This window comes from Colobus angolensis, unplaced genomic scaffold, assembly GCF_000951035.1.
Source record: "Colobus angolensis palliatus isolate OR3802 unplaced genomic scaffold, Cang.pa_1.0 Scaffold164, whole genome shotgun sequence".
Lineage (NCBI taxonomy): Eukaryota > Metazoa > Chordata > Mammalia > Primates > Cercopithecidae > Colobus > Colobus angolensis.
Genome location: NW_012114755.1, coordinates 4,027,668 through 4,047,742, shown reverse-complemented (window position 1 = coordinate 4,047,742; position 20,075 = coordinate 4,027,668). Strand labels below are relative to the sequence as shown.

The window sequence follows — 20,075 nt, the reverse complement described above, 5'->3', positions numbered from 1 at the left end:
AAATTATAATTTTTGGCATGGTCATTAAAAGGAAAGTGGCATATCATATTGTTTTAATTTCCCTGTTGAAAGCTTGAGAGCATGTCTGGTAAGACTCTTATGGACTGATCTCAAGTCAGTATCACACATTATATTTTACATCATCATCAAAAGTGAGAGGTAGATGCTGGACACAGGTGGACTACATTGATTAATCTACATTGATTTAAACAACAACAACAAAACAACTCTGTAGGACCAGACTTTCTCACTCCTCCCTAACACAAACAGGGATTGTTTCAAAGTTAAACTACAGCTGCCTGATTAATCATGGAGTGTGCTCTGTAGCCATCACAGCTACTTATTGGACCATTCTGTACACCCTTGAGAGGTCTGTTTCTCGGGAACACTCCTTCCGAAGTGCTCTCTTCAGACTCCACTGTTCCACTATAGATGACTGTCATATTGAGATGAGCCCCCCGCATTACAAAACACAGTATCACAAAGGAAGCTAGAGGAGAAATGCATTTTCTTAATGGAAATAAAATCCCTGGAACAGAGTACACTGATATCGATAAATGCCCATCTGTCACAACAGAAAAGCACACCGTATCATTGTCAAAGGCTACAAAGTACTTATTTTTTACCGCAGTTTGAAGGTGAAAATTCTAATTGAAGAGCTAACATTTGGACACTTATGTTCTCATAAAATGCTTGGGCACACAAATAAGAATGTCCTGGCCTTGGAAGGCTAATTGAAACGAACAAAGATCCACTAACTGCAGCTGGGCTAGTTATAACCTGAAGAGAATAAAGTGTCACCAGGTGAAAATCTGATGGAAACCTAACAGGAGTTCTGAAGAGAAATAATTTTTAAGAAGTTTATACAATAGGAAATACTTGGGATTCACTTTCAATGAGAGAAAACAAAAAATCTGATCATTTTTGGTTACTTTAAAAATTCATTAAATCTTCTTTTTGGCCTCCTTATTTATCACCATAACCTACTCAAATTTGTGTAGGAAGCCATTCAAGACAAAACTGCAAGTAGTTTAAACTGTGTTATCAGCACCATAAATTTCTAGCAATGGTATGAATTCAAATCCATAGTGAAAACAAGCTGACTGGTATAGCCCAGTGAAAGCAAATCATGCTTGTAAAGGAAGACTAAAGACTTATGGTCTTAAAACCATCATTTGAAGAGGTTTTTCCTCCTCATTGCTAGGCCAGTTTTCTAAGAGACCAAAGACAATTTCTTGTTGAAACAGATTTTGCCACTTTAAATATTAATGCCCATCAGAATCTTCTCACCCATTCATGTACTAGGGCAATAAACATGACAATTCTCAAACTGATCTAATGTAGGTGCCATATATTCTTTGGAAGGGGAATCCTTGAATGGATAATGATGATTCTATCACCTAATATTGTTTTCTATGTGCCAGGTACTGATCTAAATTCTTGATTTATTAACTCATAAATTGGCATGTTCATGGAGGGAGACAGAAGTTAAGGAAAGTGACTAAGATCATACAGCAAGTAAGAGCTGGCGCTAGGATTTGAACCTAGGCACTGACTCCATAGCTAATGCTTCTCAACACTATGTTAAGCTGCCTGGTGTATGTCTTGTTTTGACAAAGAACCAAATGCTGAACTTAAAGGAGGCATGTGGAATGCCTCTCCTTAAAAGTCTTATTTTCTTAAAAATAATCCTTTTGTTAAGTAAGACTTGTTTTAAATGCTTCTGATTTTACAAAAGGCCTTAATATGTTGAAACTTATCTATTTATGATAAATGAGTGATGGGGCCTAACACTGTCACCCGGGCTTGGAATGCAGTGATGTGATCATTGTGGCCTTCACCTCCTGGGCTCAAGGGATCCTCCAGCCTTAGCCTCCAGAGTAGCTGGGACTACAGGTGTGTGCCACACCTGGCTAATTTTTTGTAGAATGGAGTCTCCCTGTGTTGCCCAGGCTGGCCTTCAACTTCTGACCTTAAACAATCCTCCTGCCTTGGCCTCCTGAAGTGCTGAGATTTTAGGCATGAACCACCATGCCTGGCCCTATTTTTACTTTTAAGTAATTAACTTTTTTAGAGAGTCTTTCTCTGTCACCCAGGCTGGAGTGCAGTGGCACGATCTTGACTTACTGTAGCTTCCAACTCCTGGACTCAAGCAATCTGCTCACCACAGCTTCCTAAGCAGTTAGGACTACAGGCATGCACCACTATGCCTGGCAAATTTAAAAATAATTTTTGTACAGACCTGGTCTCACTATGTTGCCTAAGCTGGTCTCAAACTCCTGGCCTTAAGTGATCTTCCTGCCTTGGCCTCCCAAATGCTGGGATTATAGGTATGAGCCCCCACACACTGAAATATTTTATTGAAACTTTTTATAATGTAAATATTTTAAAAATATTTTATAAGTTGTTTGATACATTTTATTGAAGCTTTTTCATTCTACATTTCAAATTGAATCAGTAATTGTAAATGACAACTTTATAGAGTACTAGGTATAGTAACAGTTACATGTTTAACCTTTGCACATAAATCTAGTTTGAAAGAGATGATACATTAGTAAATAAGTACATATTTATCCCAATCTTTAAAAACTTTCATGAAACCTAGGATAAATGTATTGAAATTAGATTTCCTGGGCAGTACTAAAAATCTATAGGGCTAAGGAATAGTTACAGAGGGAAGAAACTACAAAATGAGAACCTTAATCAATTAGGCTGTCTGCATATATGATTTGTATAAGAAGGCTGAAGCTATTTTCCATATTTTAGATTTTTTACACTAATCTTTATTACATCCTGATTTTCTAGCAAATAATATAATTAAAAACAACTCCTCCTCCGAGGAGTCCATAATAAAATATGTACTACCTGTGTTACTAGTTTAATAAAACATCCCAATAACCAATTTCTGTTTAAAATTTATAGTAAGAAACTTATTAAAAACAAAAGACTATCTCTCTTCCAAATACAGGCCAATGTAAATGATTTTCCATATAGATAAACTCAAGGTGGGAGTTATATTTGGTTAAATCTGGTGGAGCAAACTTCTAAGAAAATGATTACGTGGCAGACCACGAGGATCAGCTGATTCTCTTCCTCAGCTGAAGTATGTCAGATTCTCACAGTAAGAACTTCTCTCTTATTGAGGAGGCTCATTAGTGAAGGGTCCATCATCCATCCGTCTGCTCACATGAAAGCAGCTCCCTCCTGCTGACTCACTCTACCCCACATTAAAAACAAGGTAGTGTGCTTTTATGGCTTTTTCACTGGAGACCGTAAGTTTGAGTTGAATTATTCAATGTGAGGGTCACAGTGAGAGAACGTGGATCTTTCTTATTCTTGTGAACTGTGACCTTTCCTTTCAAGGCTTCACCTGTAAAAGAAAGGCAAAAATTGTTAAGAATTCAAGGAATACAGTGTAGCAGAAAAGCAAATAATGTACAACTACCACTTCTTTTTATTGTGTTTTACCACTTTTTAAATTTTATTCAAAGTTAATAATCATTTTTTTGTTTTTCCTTTTTGAGACGGAGTCTCACTCTGTCGTCCAGGCTGGAGTGCAGTGGCACAATCTCAGCTCACTGCAACCTCCCAGGCTGGAGTGCAGTGGTGTGATCTCGGCTCACCACAACCTCCGCCTCCTGGGTTGAAGAGATTCTCCTGCCTCAGCTTCCCGAGTAGCTGGGACTATAGGCGCGCACCACCATATCCAGCTAATTTTTTATTTTTACTAGAGATGGGATTTCACCATGTTGGCCAGGCTGGTCTCGAACTGCTGACCTCAGGTGATCCACCCGCCTCGGCCTCCCAAAGTGCTGGGATTACAGGAGTAAGCCACTGTGCCTAGCCAATATTCATTTTTTAGAACAGCATTATTTTATTTTTATTATTTTTTTAAGACAGAGTCTCTGTTGCCCAGGATGGAGTGCAGTGGTACAATTTCAGTTCACTGCAACCCCCGCCTCCCGTGTTCAAGTGATTTCTCCTGCCTCAGCCTCCCAAGTAGCTGGGATTACAGGCATGTGCCACCATGCCCTGCTAATTTTGTATTTTTTAGTAGAGACAGGGTTTTGCCATTTTGGCCAGGCTGGTCTCGAACTCCAGACCTCAGGTGATCCGCCCACTACCTCAGCCTCCCAAAGTGCCGGGATTACAGGCGTGAGCCACCGCGCCCAGCCCTGTTTCATTAATTTTTGAATGAAGCGAGAACTAACTACACACCACAGTGTCAAATCCTCGTGAAAGTGAGTAAAACTATCGTGGTCATGCAGGGTCAATGGAAGCATTTTACTGAACTTCTGAATATGAGGCCCTATGGTGGGTTCTGGGCATCTAGAAAAAAGATATAGTCCCTGCCCTCAAAGAGTTTGTGATCAGGGTGAAGAAAAAAGCTATGCTAACAATTACACAATAGGCATGTGTATAAAGTGTGCTAGAGCTAAGTGCTGGGGATGGTTGGAAGGCAGTTAAAGGCAGGGTTTCGCAAGAGTTAATGAATTACCCATGGCCAAGGCTAAAGTCATGGTTCACCAGGCTTAAGGGATGTACATGTAATGGTATTTAAGGAAAACACACACACAGAACCTTCAGGAATGGCATTCTGAGGAACTGGAAATTATAGCTGGGAAAATGTAGAGGCCCACGACAAGGCCATTGGCCATTAATGCACTGGTGCTGTAAAAGGGAAACAATGTAGCCATGTGAAACAATGAACACACAAAAATTATCTGTGCAAAGGCTGATTTCCTAAATTCTGTATGTTCCAAATTTTTATGTACTTTTCTAATTATAAATACTTCTCATTTAATTTTTCCTTTATTTTAAAGAGCTGTTTAAAAACTAGCAAAAACAGACCACTAAGTTGTAGTTGATCACCATTCTTTGCTTAAATAACATTAAGATAACACCAAATAGTATCAGGAATAGCTTTAGCATCTGCATGGACACAACGAGGCTCCATATAATGACCCAGGAAATCGATGTAAAACTACTGAAGTACTGAATCAATATCATATTTAAAAAATGCAAATTCCCCATATTCAAGGAAAATTATTTGAATGCTTTTCAAGATGGTAGTGAAATAACACAAGTAAAACATAACAAACCATCTAATATATTTTCAGAATATAAAGATTCCATTACTGATACATCATTCTCGACATCTTTGCAAAAAAGGAGAGACTCATAGTTTAACACAAAATTAAGGAGTTCAATAATAGAAGAAATAATGTGGCCCAAGGTGCAATCCATTCAACAAAATATAACAATTTTTGTGTAGGTATAAATGTTAATGTGTATATTTGGCTTTAGCCTTTATACCTGACCTATTCCTCTGTATTATTAAGAAAATGACATAAAACTATCTCATATGACATGCTCACCAATAGTGGACATAATCAAGATTACCAGTCATAGTTCTACAAACTTTATGGAGTTCAAGTTAATCATTAGGTAATTTATGCTTATATTCATTCAACACCTACTTTGTACTAGGCTCTATTCTAAGGTCTTTACATGATTTATCTCACTTAATGGTCACAACATATTGCTATGAGGTAAGTGCATTTTCCTGACTCACAGATGAAGTTCAGAAAAGACAAGTAATCTGCCCAAGGTCATCTGCCAGCTAGTGAAAGAAGTAGGATTTTCAGCAAGGCAGTTTGATTCCAGAACCCAAGCTCAACTATATTCTGGTGCTTCTCTATCTCTATCTAAAAAAATCATGAATTATAGCTTTAAATATACTATAACGAACAAGAAATGACCTATATTTTACTGCCCTGTGGGTGTTTTTTTTTTTTGGTAAAAATATTTAGCCACTTGTTTATAAACACAATTGATATGTAAGTTAATGTAACTATTATTCTATAATAACTCTAATGAACAACGATACATGTTTTCTTATCTAAGGCATTAACCTAGGGAAGAAATAAAAGATCATTAGTATATTGAACACATTTAAGATTTTTCTATTTTGACTTTTCTATTTTGGCTGTTTTATTGCTTCTTTTTAAATCAACATTTAAAAATTAAATTAAAAGTTACTTATTGACACCGAAACTGAGAACGAACAGCCACATTATGATAAACAGACAATGTTTTTGTAAATACAAGACAGAATAGTAATTGCCAACTTGGTTATCCGGTTTAACTTACTGTTACTGAATTGCCAACACTGAATCAACAAACTTGATTTATACAACACAGTGGCTTGCTAGTTCCTTTTTACTTACAAGCAGTATGTCTTATATAAATTACTTAGTCGCTGGTATAAAGTAGTTCACATATGAAAAGACAAATAATGGACACTTGAGATTCAAAAATAACAAAATGACCTCCACAGACCCAACATAAAATAAGTATTCTATTAGATGTCCTAGTTAGGACATTAAAGTGTGGAGGGAAAAAGGATAGATTGGGGGAGAGGGGGATTAAAGTGTTCATTTGCATACCACCTGGTTTTATACATAGAAAATCCTGAAGCTATATGCAAAGAAGGCTACTAGAACCAGATACTGAAGTTTAAGCAAGGTCTTATCATTTAGGATTAAGATATAAAAAATCCTATTTCTACATACTAGCAATGAGGAATTTATGTAACAGTACAAACAGCAGCTTCAAAAAAGCATAAAGGCTGGGTGTGGCGGCTCATGCCTGTAATCCCAGCACTCTGGGAGGCAAAGGTGGGCAGATCACTTGAGACAGGAGTTCGAGACCAGCCTGGCCAACATGGCAAAACTGTCTCTACTAAAAATACAAAAATTAGCCAGCTGTTGTGGCACACCCCTGTAGTCTCAGTTACCTGGGAGGCTGAGGCTATGAGAATAGCCTGAACCCAGGAAGTGGCAGTTGCAGTGAGCAGAGATCACGCCACTGCACTCCAGCCTGGGAGACAGAGCAAGTCTCATTCATTCTCTCTCTCTCTCACACACACACACACGCATACAACACTTGAGATAAATGTAACAATACATGTCTGACTTACATAAACTACAAAACAATTCTAATGATGATCCACATAAATGGAGAGACCCACTCTCTTGTGGGTGAAAGACTCAATGTTAAGATGTCAATTTTCAGTAATCTATAGATTTAACAAAACCCCAGTCAAAATCCTAACAGGCTTTTTAAGGACAGAAATTAATGACCTGATTTTAAAATTTATATGGCAATATATAGGACCCAGAATAGCCAAAACAATTGTTTGTATAAATCTTGCCATCTTGTTCTTTTTCAATCTTATACAGTCTGTCTTAAAGGCATAAGGACAGACATATAGGTCCATGGGGGAAAATGAGAACTCAGAAGTAGATCTATATACATATAGTCAATTAATTTTTGACAAGGGAGCCAAGGCAATTAAATCAAAAGGATAATCTTTTTAAGAAATGACGATGGAACAAGTGAATATATATTTGGGAAAAGATGAACTATTATTAACTTTTAAATTTAACTCAATTAGATGACAAACCACCCAATTTGAAATCAAGCAAAATATTTGAGCAGAAATCTCACAGGAAGATATAAAAATGGCCAATACACATATGAAACAATGTTCAACATCACATCAGGCAAATGAAAACTACAAGCACAGCTATAACTACATACTCAATAAAACGGCTTAAAATACTGCATCTTTTTTATAAGTGCTAAAAATGATGTGGAACAACTGAATTCAGCAATGGAATGCTAGCCCTAGGAATGTTAGTTATAGTCATTTTTTATTTATTTTATTTATTTTTTTTGAGATGGAGTCTCGCTCTGTTGCCCAGCCTGGACTGCAGTGGCATGATCTGGGCTCACTGCAAGCTCCGCCTCCTGGGTTCACGCCATTCTCCTGCCTCAGCCACCAGAGTAGCCGGGACTACAGGCGCCCACCACCACGCCCAGCTAATTTTTTGTATTTTTTAGTACAGATGGGGTTTCACTGTGTTAGCCAGGATGGTCTCGATCTCCTGACCTGTGATCCACCTGCCTCAGCCTAACAAAGTGCTGGGATTACAGGCGTGAGCCACCGTGCCCGGCGTGACTATACTTTAAAGACTATACTTTAGAAAAAGTATAGTCTTTTTCTAAAAATTTGCCAGTTTCTTAGAAAGTTAAATATACACTTACCATAAGATCCAGTAATTCCGCTTCTAGGTATTTACCCAAGAGAAATGAAAACATCTGTCTGCACCAAGACTTTTACATTAATATTTGTAGCAACTTTATTCTTAATGGCCCCTAACTGAAAGCAATCCAGAAGTCTAGCAGCAGGTGAATACCTAAGTAAATTGTGGCATGGCCAAAGGAATATTACTTGGCAATAAAAAGAACAACCTAACGATAGATGAATCTACAAAAAAAAATGCTAAGAAAGCTAGAGTACATTCCGTATAATTCCGTTGATAAAAATTCTAAAAAGGTAATACATATAATGACAAAGTATATCAGTGGCTGTCTTGGTCTGGGAATCAGGGTTGGGGACTGACCATACAGAGAATTGAAAAACTTTTTGGAGTGATGAAAATATTTCCACAGTGGTGTATGTAATTTTCAGAACTCATTGAGCTGTACAATCAAAATGTATGAATTTTAATTACATGTAAATTATTTGTTTAAAAATGTGCCTAGGAATAAACATAGACAAATGAAATGTAGAGAAATCAGAAGACCAATTAAGATTCAGTACATAGAAAGTGGCGCATTTTAAGTCACTGAGGAAAGGATTCAATAAATTGTACAAAAGTAGTGATACAATCTTTTAAAGTTTGAAACCAAAGCCCGAAACCAAAAGGAAAAGGCTGACAGACGTGACTATAAAAAAAGAAATAAAAAAAAAAAATTCTATAAAGCAACAGTTTAAAGAAAGAAAAGAAAATAAAAAGTGTTATTTTTCATTTCTTTGTGCAACAAGTATTTTTTAAATCTGAATTTTGAATTGATTCCTTAGGATGGATGAACAGAAGTATAATTTCTTCATTAAAAAGTATGAAATATATTCCAGTGTTACATTCCTGCCATCTTCATCAATAAAAGAATAAATGAAAACAACAACCAAACTATGATTGCTCTGATTTGTATTTCAAATCAGAGGAGATAAGTACGATTTCATTTATTTAACTACCATCTAAAAAATCTGGTGCATTTACCTTACGGCTTTTCTCATTAATGTATATGAGGTATTGCTAGTAAATATTTCCTTTTAGTGCATTTGCTCCGATGGTTGCACTCTTTCATTTACATTGCCTTTCGAGTGTTAAAATATGTAAGTTGTCTTGTTTATGAAAGTCCTATTCAATCCTTAGTGTAAGTCAAAAGAGAAATGTTCCATGGTGCTTATAAATCTGGTTATTATCTTCATTTCAGGATCAAAGGATGTACCTATAAGAGTTCTATGTGTTCCTCAGTTTAGAAACAAAAAGCCCCAGTCAAAATGAATTAGTAATGGATATTTCTGTTAATTTTTCACAAAAGAAAAAATCGTAAGCATCAATATAGATAGTTGAAAAATTAACATAATGTTGTATGTATATAAGCTGATGCTGATAACTATGATTTTCATTTCTTAAAATGAAATACAGGTAAATCTTTTCCATAATCATAATTTCAAAGATGAGGGTGTGCACACACACTCATTTAAGTTAATTAAATAGCATGAAGGGTCACAGTAATAAATGTATAATTCACACTGCTGATCTCCCTTCTACTGTTCAGACCTAACGAAAGTGCCAAGGCAATGACTGTAATACCAGAATGGATCAGAGTAATTAATCAGTGTCAAATAGATATAAAATGACTGATGTTGTTAAGTGTGTGCACTGTGTTGAGAGCTGGAAGGAACACTCTGGAGCTGAGCCGCATGGACTCGTTTTTTAATCATCAGCAGACGGCTGTTAGTATAACACAAAGCAGTGCCATAGTTCAAGACAAAAATGACTTCATTTTAATTGTTACACTGTATTTTTTAGAATTAATTTCTTCTGGAGCAATGAAGCTTCATTTCCCCAGAAAAAGGAAAGAAAAACACAACAAATCATTATTAATTGCTGTTAAAGCTTAGAGTTGAAAAATGAAAAAAAACTCCCAGATTCTCTATCATATAAAAGCTTACTATGTACTGTATGGATAAATAAAGAGGGATAGCCTGATTTTATATTTTCAAAGCCAAATCACATTAAAAAGATTTGAATTTTAAAGTACTGCCATATTTACTTACAATAAAAGTTTGTACAATAAAACAGTACATGAATTGTAAAGGGAAAACCCACCCTGAATTTAAACTTTAAGTGTCCTCATCTAGGCAAAATAACTCTATAGTTTCATTTACAATATTTTACTTATCTTGTCATATTACCTTCTGGACACTAAAATAAGCTTTACGTATAGTAATTTTTCCAATTGAGACTCACAGCTTCATCTATTTTTATCTAAAAATCTTACAGTACATTGAGTCAAAAGCTACTTTTAGCTTAAATATAACTATAGAGAACTCTTTTAAGCCGTACCAAGGTAAGTTTGAATACTAACCTGCTCAAGTGCAATAGTATGAAATTTCTGATAACACCGGAGTTGGCAAAATTGGCCAACAAAATATGGACACTAGATGGCCTTGGCATAGTGTTACCCAAGGTGATGGAGAAAATTAGATTTCAATGACAATATATACTATTGTACTTTATTCAGCAGAATATATCAAATATTACATCACATCAAGAAGGAACAAAGGAGGCACACTAAGATGTTGAACTTCTATTAGAACCCCAGCATGCTGAGATGTTGTAACACATGTGTGTATGAATTTATCTGGGAAATCAAGAAGGGGAACAATCAGCTCTGAAGATATTTAAATTTTACAGAAATTAGCTATGCCATGAAGGGTGAGTCGGAATTTATCAAGTGAAAGAGGTCAAAACAACCTTCTAGGTAGAAAAATACCTTCGACAAAAGCAAGAAGAAAAAGAAAAGTTAGTTTAAAAATGAGCAATCTGTATAACTGGGGTATATGAGCTTACCTGGGGTTGTGAAAGGATGGGGTTGGAAATGATGAAAAACCAGAATCAGATTGCAAAGGGCCATGGTAAGGAGTTTGTATTTTATCCTGAAGATATTGACTGTCCAGTGGGAAGTTTAAAACTAACTTTATGGCATTACTTACATAAATTGTGTTCGAATGTTGCCACTATCTTAGTTTCATAAACCACCCCAAAGTCTCAAATATTATCTCTTCCAGAAGTTTTACAGTTCTAAGATTTTAGATTTGTATCTATGATCCACTTAGTTTTTATGCATGTTAGTTTTTGGATATGGTGTGAAGAATCAGTATTTTCTCAAACAAATATTTACTTGTTCTAGCACCATTTCAAAAGATCACCCTTTCTCCATTAATCGGCACTGCCCCTTTGTAAAAATTTAATTATACAAGAGTAGGTCTATTTCTGGATTATTTGTTATATTGACTTAAATGGCTATAATAAACACTACTATACTGCCTAGATTAATATAACCTTTTGGTAAGTTTAGAAATAACACTGTATAAAGATTCCAATGTGGTTCTTTCTCAATTATTTTGGTTATTCTAGGATTTTGATTTCTATATAAATTTTAGAATCAGCCCATTAATTTCTACAAAACAGATTTTGACTGAGATTGCACTGAATTAATAAAGGAAATTCTTCTATGAAGAAGTAACACTATAACAGTATTAAGTGTTCCAATTCACAGAATATATCGCTCCATTTAGGTTTTCTTTAATTTCTCTCAGCAATGTTCTATAGTTAAGTGTACAAGTTTTGCATATATTTCGTTAATTTTATTCCTAAGGTTTTAATTTTTCTTGATGCTACTGTAAATGGTAGTGATTTTTAAATGACAAGTTCAATCATTCATTGCTCCTCCAGGAGCTCTCGCTGTGCTGATCCCTGTCTAGGTTTCAGGCTATCTGGAGTCCAGGCTGGGGGGATATTGGAGGAAAACATCATAAATTTACCACAGGTTTGCTGGTACTTAGAATTCTGGTCTTCTTCTCCCATTTATTTGCTATTACTTTTCAGAGATCTTAATAGCTGCTCCATGTACTCTGGTTTTATAGCTATATTTGGCAGGAAAAATTGCATAGAATGTGCTATTATCACCTTACCTGGGACTGGAATTTCAGTGCCTTTATATTTAAAGTGTGTTTCCTGGAGGCAGCATTTAGTTCTATTCAGTCTATTTCTGCCTTTTAATTGGCATGTCCAGATCCTTCATGTTTAATGTAATTTTCAGTCTATTTAAGTCTGAATTTAAGTCTATCATCTTACCATTTGTTTTTTATTTGTTCATCTGTTTGTGTCCTTTTCCCTGTCTTCTTTAAAAAAATTTAATTATTTTTTTTAGAGACAGGGTCTTGCTTTACACCCAGGCTGAAGTATAGTGATGCAATCATAGCTCACCACAGCCTGGACCTCCTGGGCTCAAGCAATCCTCCTGCCTCAGTCTCCTGTGTAGCTCAGACTACAGTTATGTGCTACCACATCTGGCTAATTAAAAACCTTTTTTTTTTCTTTAGAGACAGGGTCTTGCTTTGTTGCCCAGGCTGGTCTCAAACTCTTGGTTTCAGCGATCCTGCTGCCTTGGCCTCCCAACGTGCTGGGATTACAGGCATGGACCACCATGCCTGGCCCCTATCTTCTTTTGAATTGAGTACTTTTTTCAGGATTCCATTCTGTCTCCACCACTAAATTATTAGCTATAGTTTGTGGTTAAATTTTAAATTTATCAGCTGTTGTTTTAGGGTTTACAATGTACATACTTAATAAACTTCACATACAGTGTAAAAACTTTACAATACATTAAATATTTCTATTTTCTCATTAAGTTCCTTGGTTATCCTTACCATATATTTTACTTCTCCATATGTTTTAAACCTACAATACATTATTCATTTTGCTTTAGTCAATGATCATTTAAGAAATTAAGAAATGAAAAAATAAAGCTTTTTAATGTGATCACACATTTACCATTTCTGGCATTTTCCATTGCTTTGTTAAGATCCAAGTTTCCATTTGTTGACATTTTATTTCCTCTTGAACTTAACTTTAATACACATCTTATATTTCCAGTCTGCTGAAAATAAATGCGTTCAGCATTTTTCTTCTGGAAAAGTCTTCATTTAGTTTCATTACAGAACATATTTCTTGTAGATACAGAATCTAGGTTGCCAGTTTCAATATTTCAAAACGTCATTCAACTAATCATCTGGTTTACATAGTTTTTGATGAATTTTTTTAATTTTTTTAATTTTTTTTAGTCTTGCTCTGTTACCCAGGCTGGAGTGCAGTGGCACGATCTCAGCTCACTGCAACCTCTGCCTCCCGGTTCCAAGCAATTCTCATGCCTCAGCCTCCCGAATAGCTAGGATTACAGGTGCATGCCACCACGTCCAGCTAATTTTTTGTATTTTGAGTAGAGATGGGATTTCGCCATGTTGCCCAGGCCTGTCTTGAACTCCTGAGCTCAGGCAATCTGCCTGCCTCGGCCTCCCAAAGTGCAAGGATTACAGGCATGAGCAATCACGCCTGGCCAGTTTTTGATGAATATTCTAAGGTTATTTCTTTGTCCTTCTCTACATGATGTTTCCTTTTACTGTGGCTTATGTTAAAATTTAAAAAAGTTATCACTGTTAGTTTGATATGTTGTGGTGTTTTGAGTTTATCCTTCTTTAGGTTAACTAAGTTTCTTCAATGTGTAGCTTGTATCAACTATACTTCCTGTTGCATGGCCTCACCTTACCCTATTCCTCCCTCAGCTTCTTCCAAGGACTAGGATAGAGCGCTTGGTATTTTCTCATAGGCTACTGTAGATATGTTCATTTTTATTTTAAATATGTTTCTCCTCTCCTTGCTTTATTTTGAATACATTTGATTGCTGTGTATTCAAGTTCACTGATCCTTTCTTCCGCCATTAATTCCATCAAATGACATTTTCACTTTAAGTGTCTTCTCACATTCTCTTCGCTATGTTCATATAAGCATAGTTACAACATTTTTTCAACATGCTTGTCTGCTAATTTCATCACTTCTGGGTCTCTTCCTATCAGACATTTTCCTGCACCCAATGTTTGGTTGAATGCTGGACATCAAGAATTTTATATTATTGAATGTATCCATTTTGTTTTCCTTTGTGGCTACTAAGTTACTTGCAGCTTAGTTCTTTTCCCTTCAAGGCTTGTTTTGAAGATTTGCTAACGAGGATCTAGACAGCCTTAAGCTAGAAATGTGAACCCCTTGCAGCCCTGTGTGAACTGAGAACTCCTTGGTACACATTTGCTCCAACTACTTTGCTTGACCTCGTGCATTTAATCCTACATATACACATCTTACTGGTGTAAAACTCCAGGAGTCTTCCTATAGATCTTTTTGAGCTTGTTTTCTGATGAGCTTACGCTCTTCAGTACTGTGCTCTGCAACTTCCCAGCATCTATTAATTAGCGCTACCATCAAAGGCTTAGCAGGATTAAGAAAAAGTGTTACTTACATGATCCTTTCTTTATACTCCCATAACTAAGGACTGGCTACTTATCCAACTGTAACATTTCCTTTTAAAATCTTTCTTCAGCTTGTACCCTCTTAGGGGATTCTAATATTTTGTGACATATTGGTCTTACTATTTAGATACAAAAGCATACACCACGGTAGTAAAAGAAACACAGGTGGTGCCAGCGGGCAACATTTGCATCACACAACTCCTTCATAATATTCTACAAATGCTTAAGAGCAAAGCACAAACCAGTTACTCTAAGGATTACTGGGTAAAGAATAGTAAGGATTTCAAAACTTCACTAGTCATTAAACAATATTTTGTAATGAAGTAGGAGAAAATTTTGAGAATCAAACTCAAATGCTATCTTAAATCTCCCTCACAATTAAAACATGAACTAGTACTGCCTTTAAAACTCTAGTATTAAGATGACAAAATGGCTACAATGAAGAAAAAAGCAACATTTTCAAGTTTTCAAACATCAATCCAAATACCAGAGCTACAGAAAAACAAAAATGAGGCTAAAAGGACCTCATTTGGGTTTTCCTCATTTCAGTTCTGCTGTGCTCAAGCTTTCTGCAGACAGAAAATGACACCATCAAAGTTTTATTTCTATATCACTTGCAACTTCAAAGTGAGAAAATGACAAGGTGCTGCTTCAATCTGGTATTTATTTGCATCTATTAAACTCAATTTATGTATCAACAGTGAATTTGAAGCTATAGTAGAATTTATGAAATATTTAACACAGAGATTGATAACCACTTGGTAACTGTAATATAGAGCCCACCACTCAGCTTTGTTAAGTCTTAGTATTCTATCAGAGTTCCTCCAATTTTTTACAAAGTTTTCTTGTATATGTCTTTTATATGACATTGACCCCCCTGCCACCCCAATTGTAGCCTGCCCTAATCCTCTTTCTATCCTTCCCCAGAGGTAACCATTATGCTGAATCTGAGTTGTTTCATACTTATATTAGATATGTGTATGTGTGGTTGTTTTACATGTTTTAAAAGTTCACATAAATGGTATCTTGTCAGACCCATTCTGCAATTTTCTTTTTTGCTCAATGTTGCCTCGCCTACCTTAACTCCACAAGAGACAGGGTCTTGCTATGTTGCCCCAGCTGGAGTAAAGCGGCTCAATCACAGCTCACTGCAGCCTCAAACTCCTGGGCTCAAGGGAACTTCCGGTCTCAGCCTCCTAAGTAGCAGGGACTATAGGTGTGCGCCACCATGCCCGGCTTCAATGTTGTTTTTGATAGAAACATACATACATAACTTACCTGCTCTAGATACTATTCTATGTAACTACTACCTTTACTTATCCATCTTCTGCTGGTGGACAATTAAGGTTATTCCCAATTTTTCCCTTCTACAAACCATGCTGCTATAAAGATTTTTATATATGTTGTGGGAGAGACTGTTTAGAATACAGGCCTAGGAAAAAATTGCTTGGCTGTAGGGATGGTACATCTATACTTAGCTTGATAGTATCAAACTGTTCTTAAAAGTTCTACTAATTAAAAGCCAACAAAAGGGGATGAAAGTTGCATTTGGCTACATTATTGGCAGCACTTGACATTGGTAAACTTTATGTATTTTCTTCCCCCAATTGATGGACAAGAAACAGCATCTCACAGGTTCAGTTAGCCTTTCCCTGAGTTATTGGTGAAGTTGGATTTTTTTCACTGAAGCTTGTTATACATTCAGCTTTCATGCCCTCAGGAGGTTTTCAGAGAAGGTGGTACAAGAAGACTTACATGTAGTAAGCAGTTTAAAATTTTAAATCCCATAATGAAATTCTAACTTTTAGAGTGAAATGTATAGGTATGTCAAAACTATAGGTGCTAATATAAGTGAACAATCAATGAGTTTTTAAAATAAAAAATAGAATCTGATTTGCCCTTGAATACTGCATAACATTTGGATAGGCAGGGAGGAGACAGTGGAGAGAATGGTAAGACAAATAAACTTTGAATGCAATAACTTTTTCTGTTTTTTTGAGACAGTCTTGCTGTGTCACCCAGGCTGGAGTGCAGCGTTTGATCATAGCTCACTGAAGACTCAAGCGAGCCCCCTGCCTCAGCCTCCAAGCAGCTAAAACTACAGGTTTGTGCCACTATGCCCAGCTAATTTTTATTGTTTTGCAGAGATAGGGTCTTGCTATGTTGCTTGGGCTGGTCTTAAACTGGCCTCAGCTGGGTGTGGTGGCTCATGCCTGTAATCCCAGCACTTTGGAAGGCCAAGGTGGGCAGATCACCTGAGGTCAGGAGTTTGCGACCAGCCTAGCCAACGTGGTGAAACTCCATCTCTACTAAAAATACAAAAATTAGCTGGACCTGGTGGCGGGCACCTGTAATCCCAGCTACTTGGAGGCTAAGGCAGGAGAATTGCTTGAACCCAGGAGGTGGAGGTTGCAGTGAGCTGAGACGGTACCATTGCACTCCAGCCTGGGCAACAAGAGTGGAACTCCGTCTCAAAACAGAAAATACAAAACCCAAAACTGGCCTCAAGTTATTCTCCTGCCTCGGCCTCCCAAAGTGGCTTATTACAGGCATAAGCCACTGTGCCTGGCCTACAATAACTACTGAATGAAATTATCTTTAACTTTTATTTTATTGGTGATATCGCTCTTTAGTCACTTGGAGAAAGAAAATATTTTCTTTTAGTTATATTTGTAACTTATAAAATACTAATTATTGCTTAAAGTTTTCTGAATTATTCTGTGATACTTTAAGAGCTAGGTAATCTTATTTATTTTAGTTGGCAGAAATTAGACTTAAAATTAAAAAATTTTCTTAAATTATGTCTTTAATTAAATGATATGCCATCTAAAATGTATGTAGATGGTAAACTCTAAGAACATCTTTTCTTAACATCTGTTATATTGCTTCAAATATATTGTGCAGGCCAGGCGCAGTGGCTCACACCTGTAGTCCCAGCACTTTGGGAGGCCAAAGCAGGCGGATCACTTGAGGTCAGGAGTTGGGGACCACCATAGTGAAACCCCATCTCTACTAAAAATACAAAACTTAGCCGGGTGTGGTGGTGCGTGCCTGTAATCCAAAGTACTCAGGAGGCTGAGGCAGGAGAACTGCTTGAACCCAGGGGATGGAGGTTGCAATGAGCTGAGATCACATCACTGTACTCCAGCGTGGGTGAGACAGTGAGACTCTGTCTCAAAAAGCAAATATAGTGTGCACAGAAAAAGTAGTTGTAAAATGAATGAATATCTTTTACTTCAGAATGGATAAGATACTTTTCCCCTTACTATTCTTTCTCACCTGCTTTAACTGAAAATGGTTTTTCCAGTAGAAATACTGTTTGTTTCCAGTGTGTTTTGGTGCTCTGAGGGCCCGTAGAGAACACGACCTGAATTGGTAAAGTTCAAAAGTATTTGATGAAGTACAAGATTTTTAATATCATGGTACATTAATCTACAACATCAAACACAAACCCCGACTGCTTACAGCAGCAAAATGCTTATGATTAAACACCTTGGGGCACAAAATAAAATATAATGTACTTCTGTAATAATTAATTCTTAAGAGATAACTCATGATACTTACCCTGTTGTGGCAATTCTTCTCAAAATATATATCAAAGTAGCCAGCAATTGCCTGTTTTTTAAAAAAAGAAATATAAATACTTACTAAATGAATTACATTATGTAATAACTAATTATTGTCTCTTAAGACATGGCAAATGAGAGACCATTTCAGAAACTCAATACCTCTTAAACTCAATATTTTTCCTGGAAAAGATGTTATAAGTAAAAACAAAGTAATGTAATTTGGCTTTTCCTCACAGAAGCAACATAATAAAGGTAATAAGGCTGATCAAATAATCAGTATGTTTTAACAGAGAAATAATCATGCTAGACCACTGAAAGGTAAACACACATGGAAAGAGAGACTCAGCTGGCCCCTCACTGATCCTCACTCGCCAACTGAGTGTCCACCCATGCGTTAGGCCATCTTGACTTCTCCAGCTGTAGTCAAGCGTTCAGACAACTGCAGCAGCATGAAAGATGCCAGGAAAGACCAGCAGGTGCACTAGTCAGTTAAGTCCAGTCAGGACTGCAGAATCGGAAACAAACAGATATAAATGGTTTGGGCTTCAAGCCAGAGTTTTGAAATGGATTATTATATAGCAATAAATAATTGAAACATGCTCTTTTATACAAAGCCAGTTCATTTAATTTCTTCTAGTCTAGTATATCTGTTTTTAAGTCAAGTACTATGAATATTTTTGTGACGAAATAAAGATTTTTAAAATGTTCTAATTTTTTTTCCTGAAAAAATGAACAATAGTACTCAAATTTTATGGTTAAGCAAGTACTCAAAGGAGAAACTCCAAAGTGAGCCCTAAGGGTTATTGTGATAGTACAAAAATAGTACAAAAGATCTTTTTTTTTTTTTTTTTTTTGAGTCTTGCTCTGTTGCACAGGCTAGAGTGCAATGGTGCGATCTCAGCTCACTGCAACCTCTGCCTCATGTGTTCAAGCGATTCTCCTGCCTCAGCCTCCTGAGTAGCTGGGATTACAGACATGCCCCACCACACCTGGCTAATTTTTGTATTTTTAGTAGAGATGGGGTTTCATCATGTTGGTCAGGCTGGTCTCGAACTCCTGACCTTGTGATCCACCCGCCTCGGCCTCCCAAAGTGCTGGGATTACAGGTGTGGGCCACTGCACCCAGCCTACAAAAAGATCTCTTAAAGAAACTAACATACTCAGGTAAATACATAATTTTGAGTTTTTTGGTTAAATTTAAATACCATTCCTTTTTCTTTCCCTATTGGAACTAGCTGGACTTAATCATTTTGTAAAACTGGCATTATATTAAGCTTATAAAGTGTTAAAAACAGGACACTAAGTTTTTGAAAAATCATGGTAAAGCTAAACTCTGCTGCTTTTGTTAAAAATGTGACATTTCATTGATCTTGTAGGGTTACTATGGATTAGGTACAAACCAAATTCAATATTTAACCTTGAGGTTCATTGCAATTTAGATACTGAGAGAATCAAAATACTATTAATAATTCTGCCAAATAGAATTATAAAACAATGTAGTACTCAGCCACAGATTATCATAAAAACCATGTGGTTAATTAGAATATTTCTAAATAAAACCTTTTACAATTGATTTCTGGATACTTACAATGCCTCTTCACAGACCAGTTCAGCTGTTTTCTTATTTATTTCTGTATGCCTGTCTTGTTCACCACTATACTCTTAGTGCCCAGAGCAGTAACCTGGCCCATAGGATACAATACAATATTTGCTGAGCAAATGTGTTTATTATACATTCTATTATGTTAGTCATGATAGTATATTATAGTTTGCCTTATACTGCAATTTATTTAAGAGCAGGGCATATGTGTAACTCACCTCTATGCCCCTTACCCAATACAATGTTACATAGTAGGTTTTCAATACATTTTAGCCAAATGAAAACTTTGTCTTCAGTCTCAAATATGGCTAGCTTTATTATATAGTCAGTATACTTTATTAAAGCATTGACTAACTGAACTTGAATGGAACTAATAATTTCTTTTTTTTTTTTTTTTTTG

General features: G+C 36.3%; 1 protein-coding gene across 3 annotated transcripts in view; it reads right to left on the bottom strand.

Moving 5' to 3' along the window:
• Window positions 1-2,348: 2,348 nt before the first annotated feature.
• Window positions 2,349-20,075, bottom strand: part of PRMT3 (protein arginine methyltransferase 3) — a 129,307-nt gene continuing 111,580 nt past the window's right edge. For all 3 annotated transcript variants that reach the window (XM_011937498.1, XM_011937500.1, XM_011937499.1), the window contains 3 exons: window positions 18,071-18,121; window positions 17,786-17,873; window positions 2,349-3,370 (listed from right to left, as the gene is read on the bottom strand). In XM_011937498.1, coding sequence (XP_011792888.1) covers window positions 3,261-3,370; window positions 17,786-17,873; window positions 18,071-18,121 — 249 coding nt within the window. In that variant the 3' untranslated portion in view covers window positions 2,349-3,260. The remainder of the gene's footprint in view (window positions 3,371-17,785; window positions 17,874-18,070; window positions 18,122-20,075) is intronic.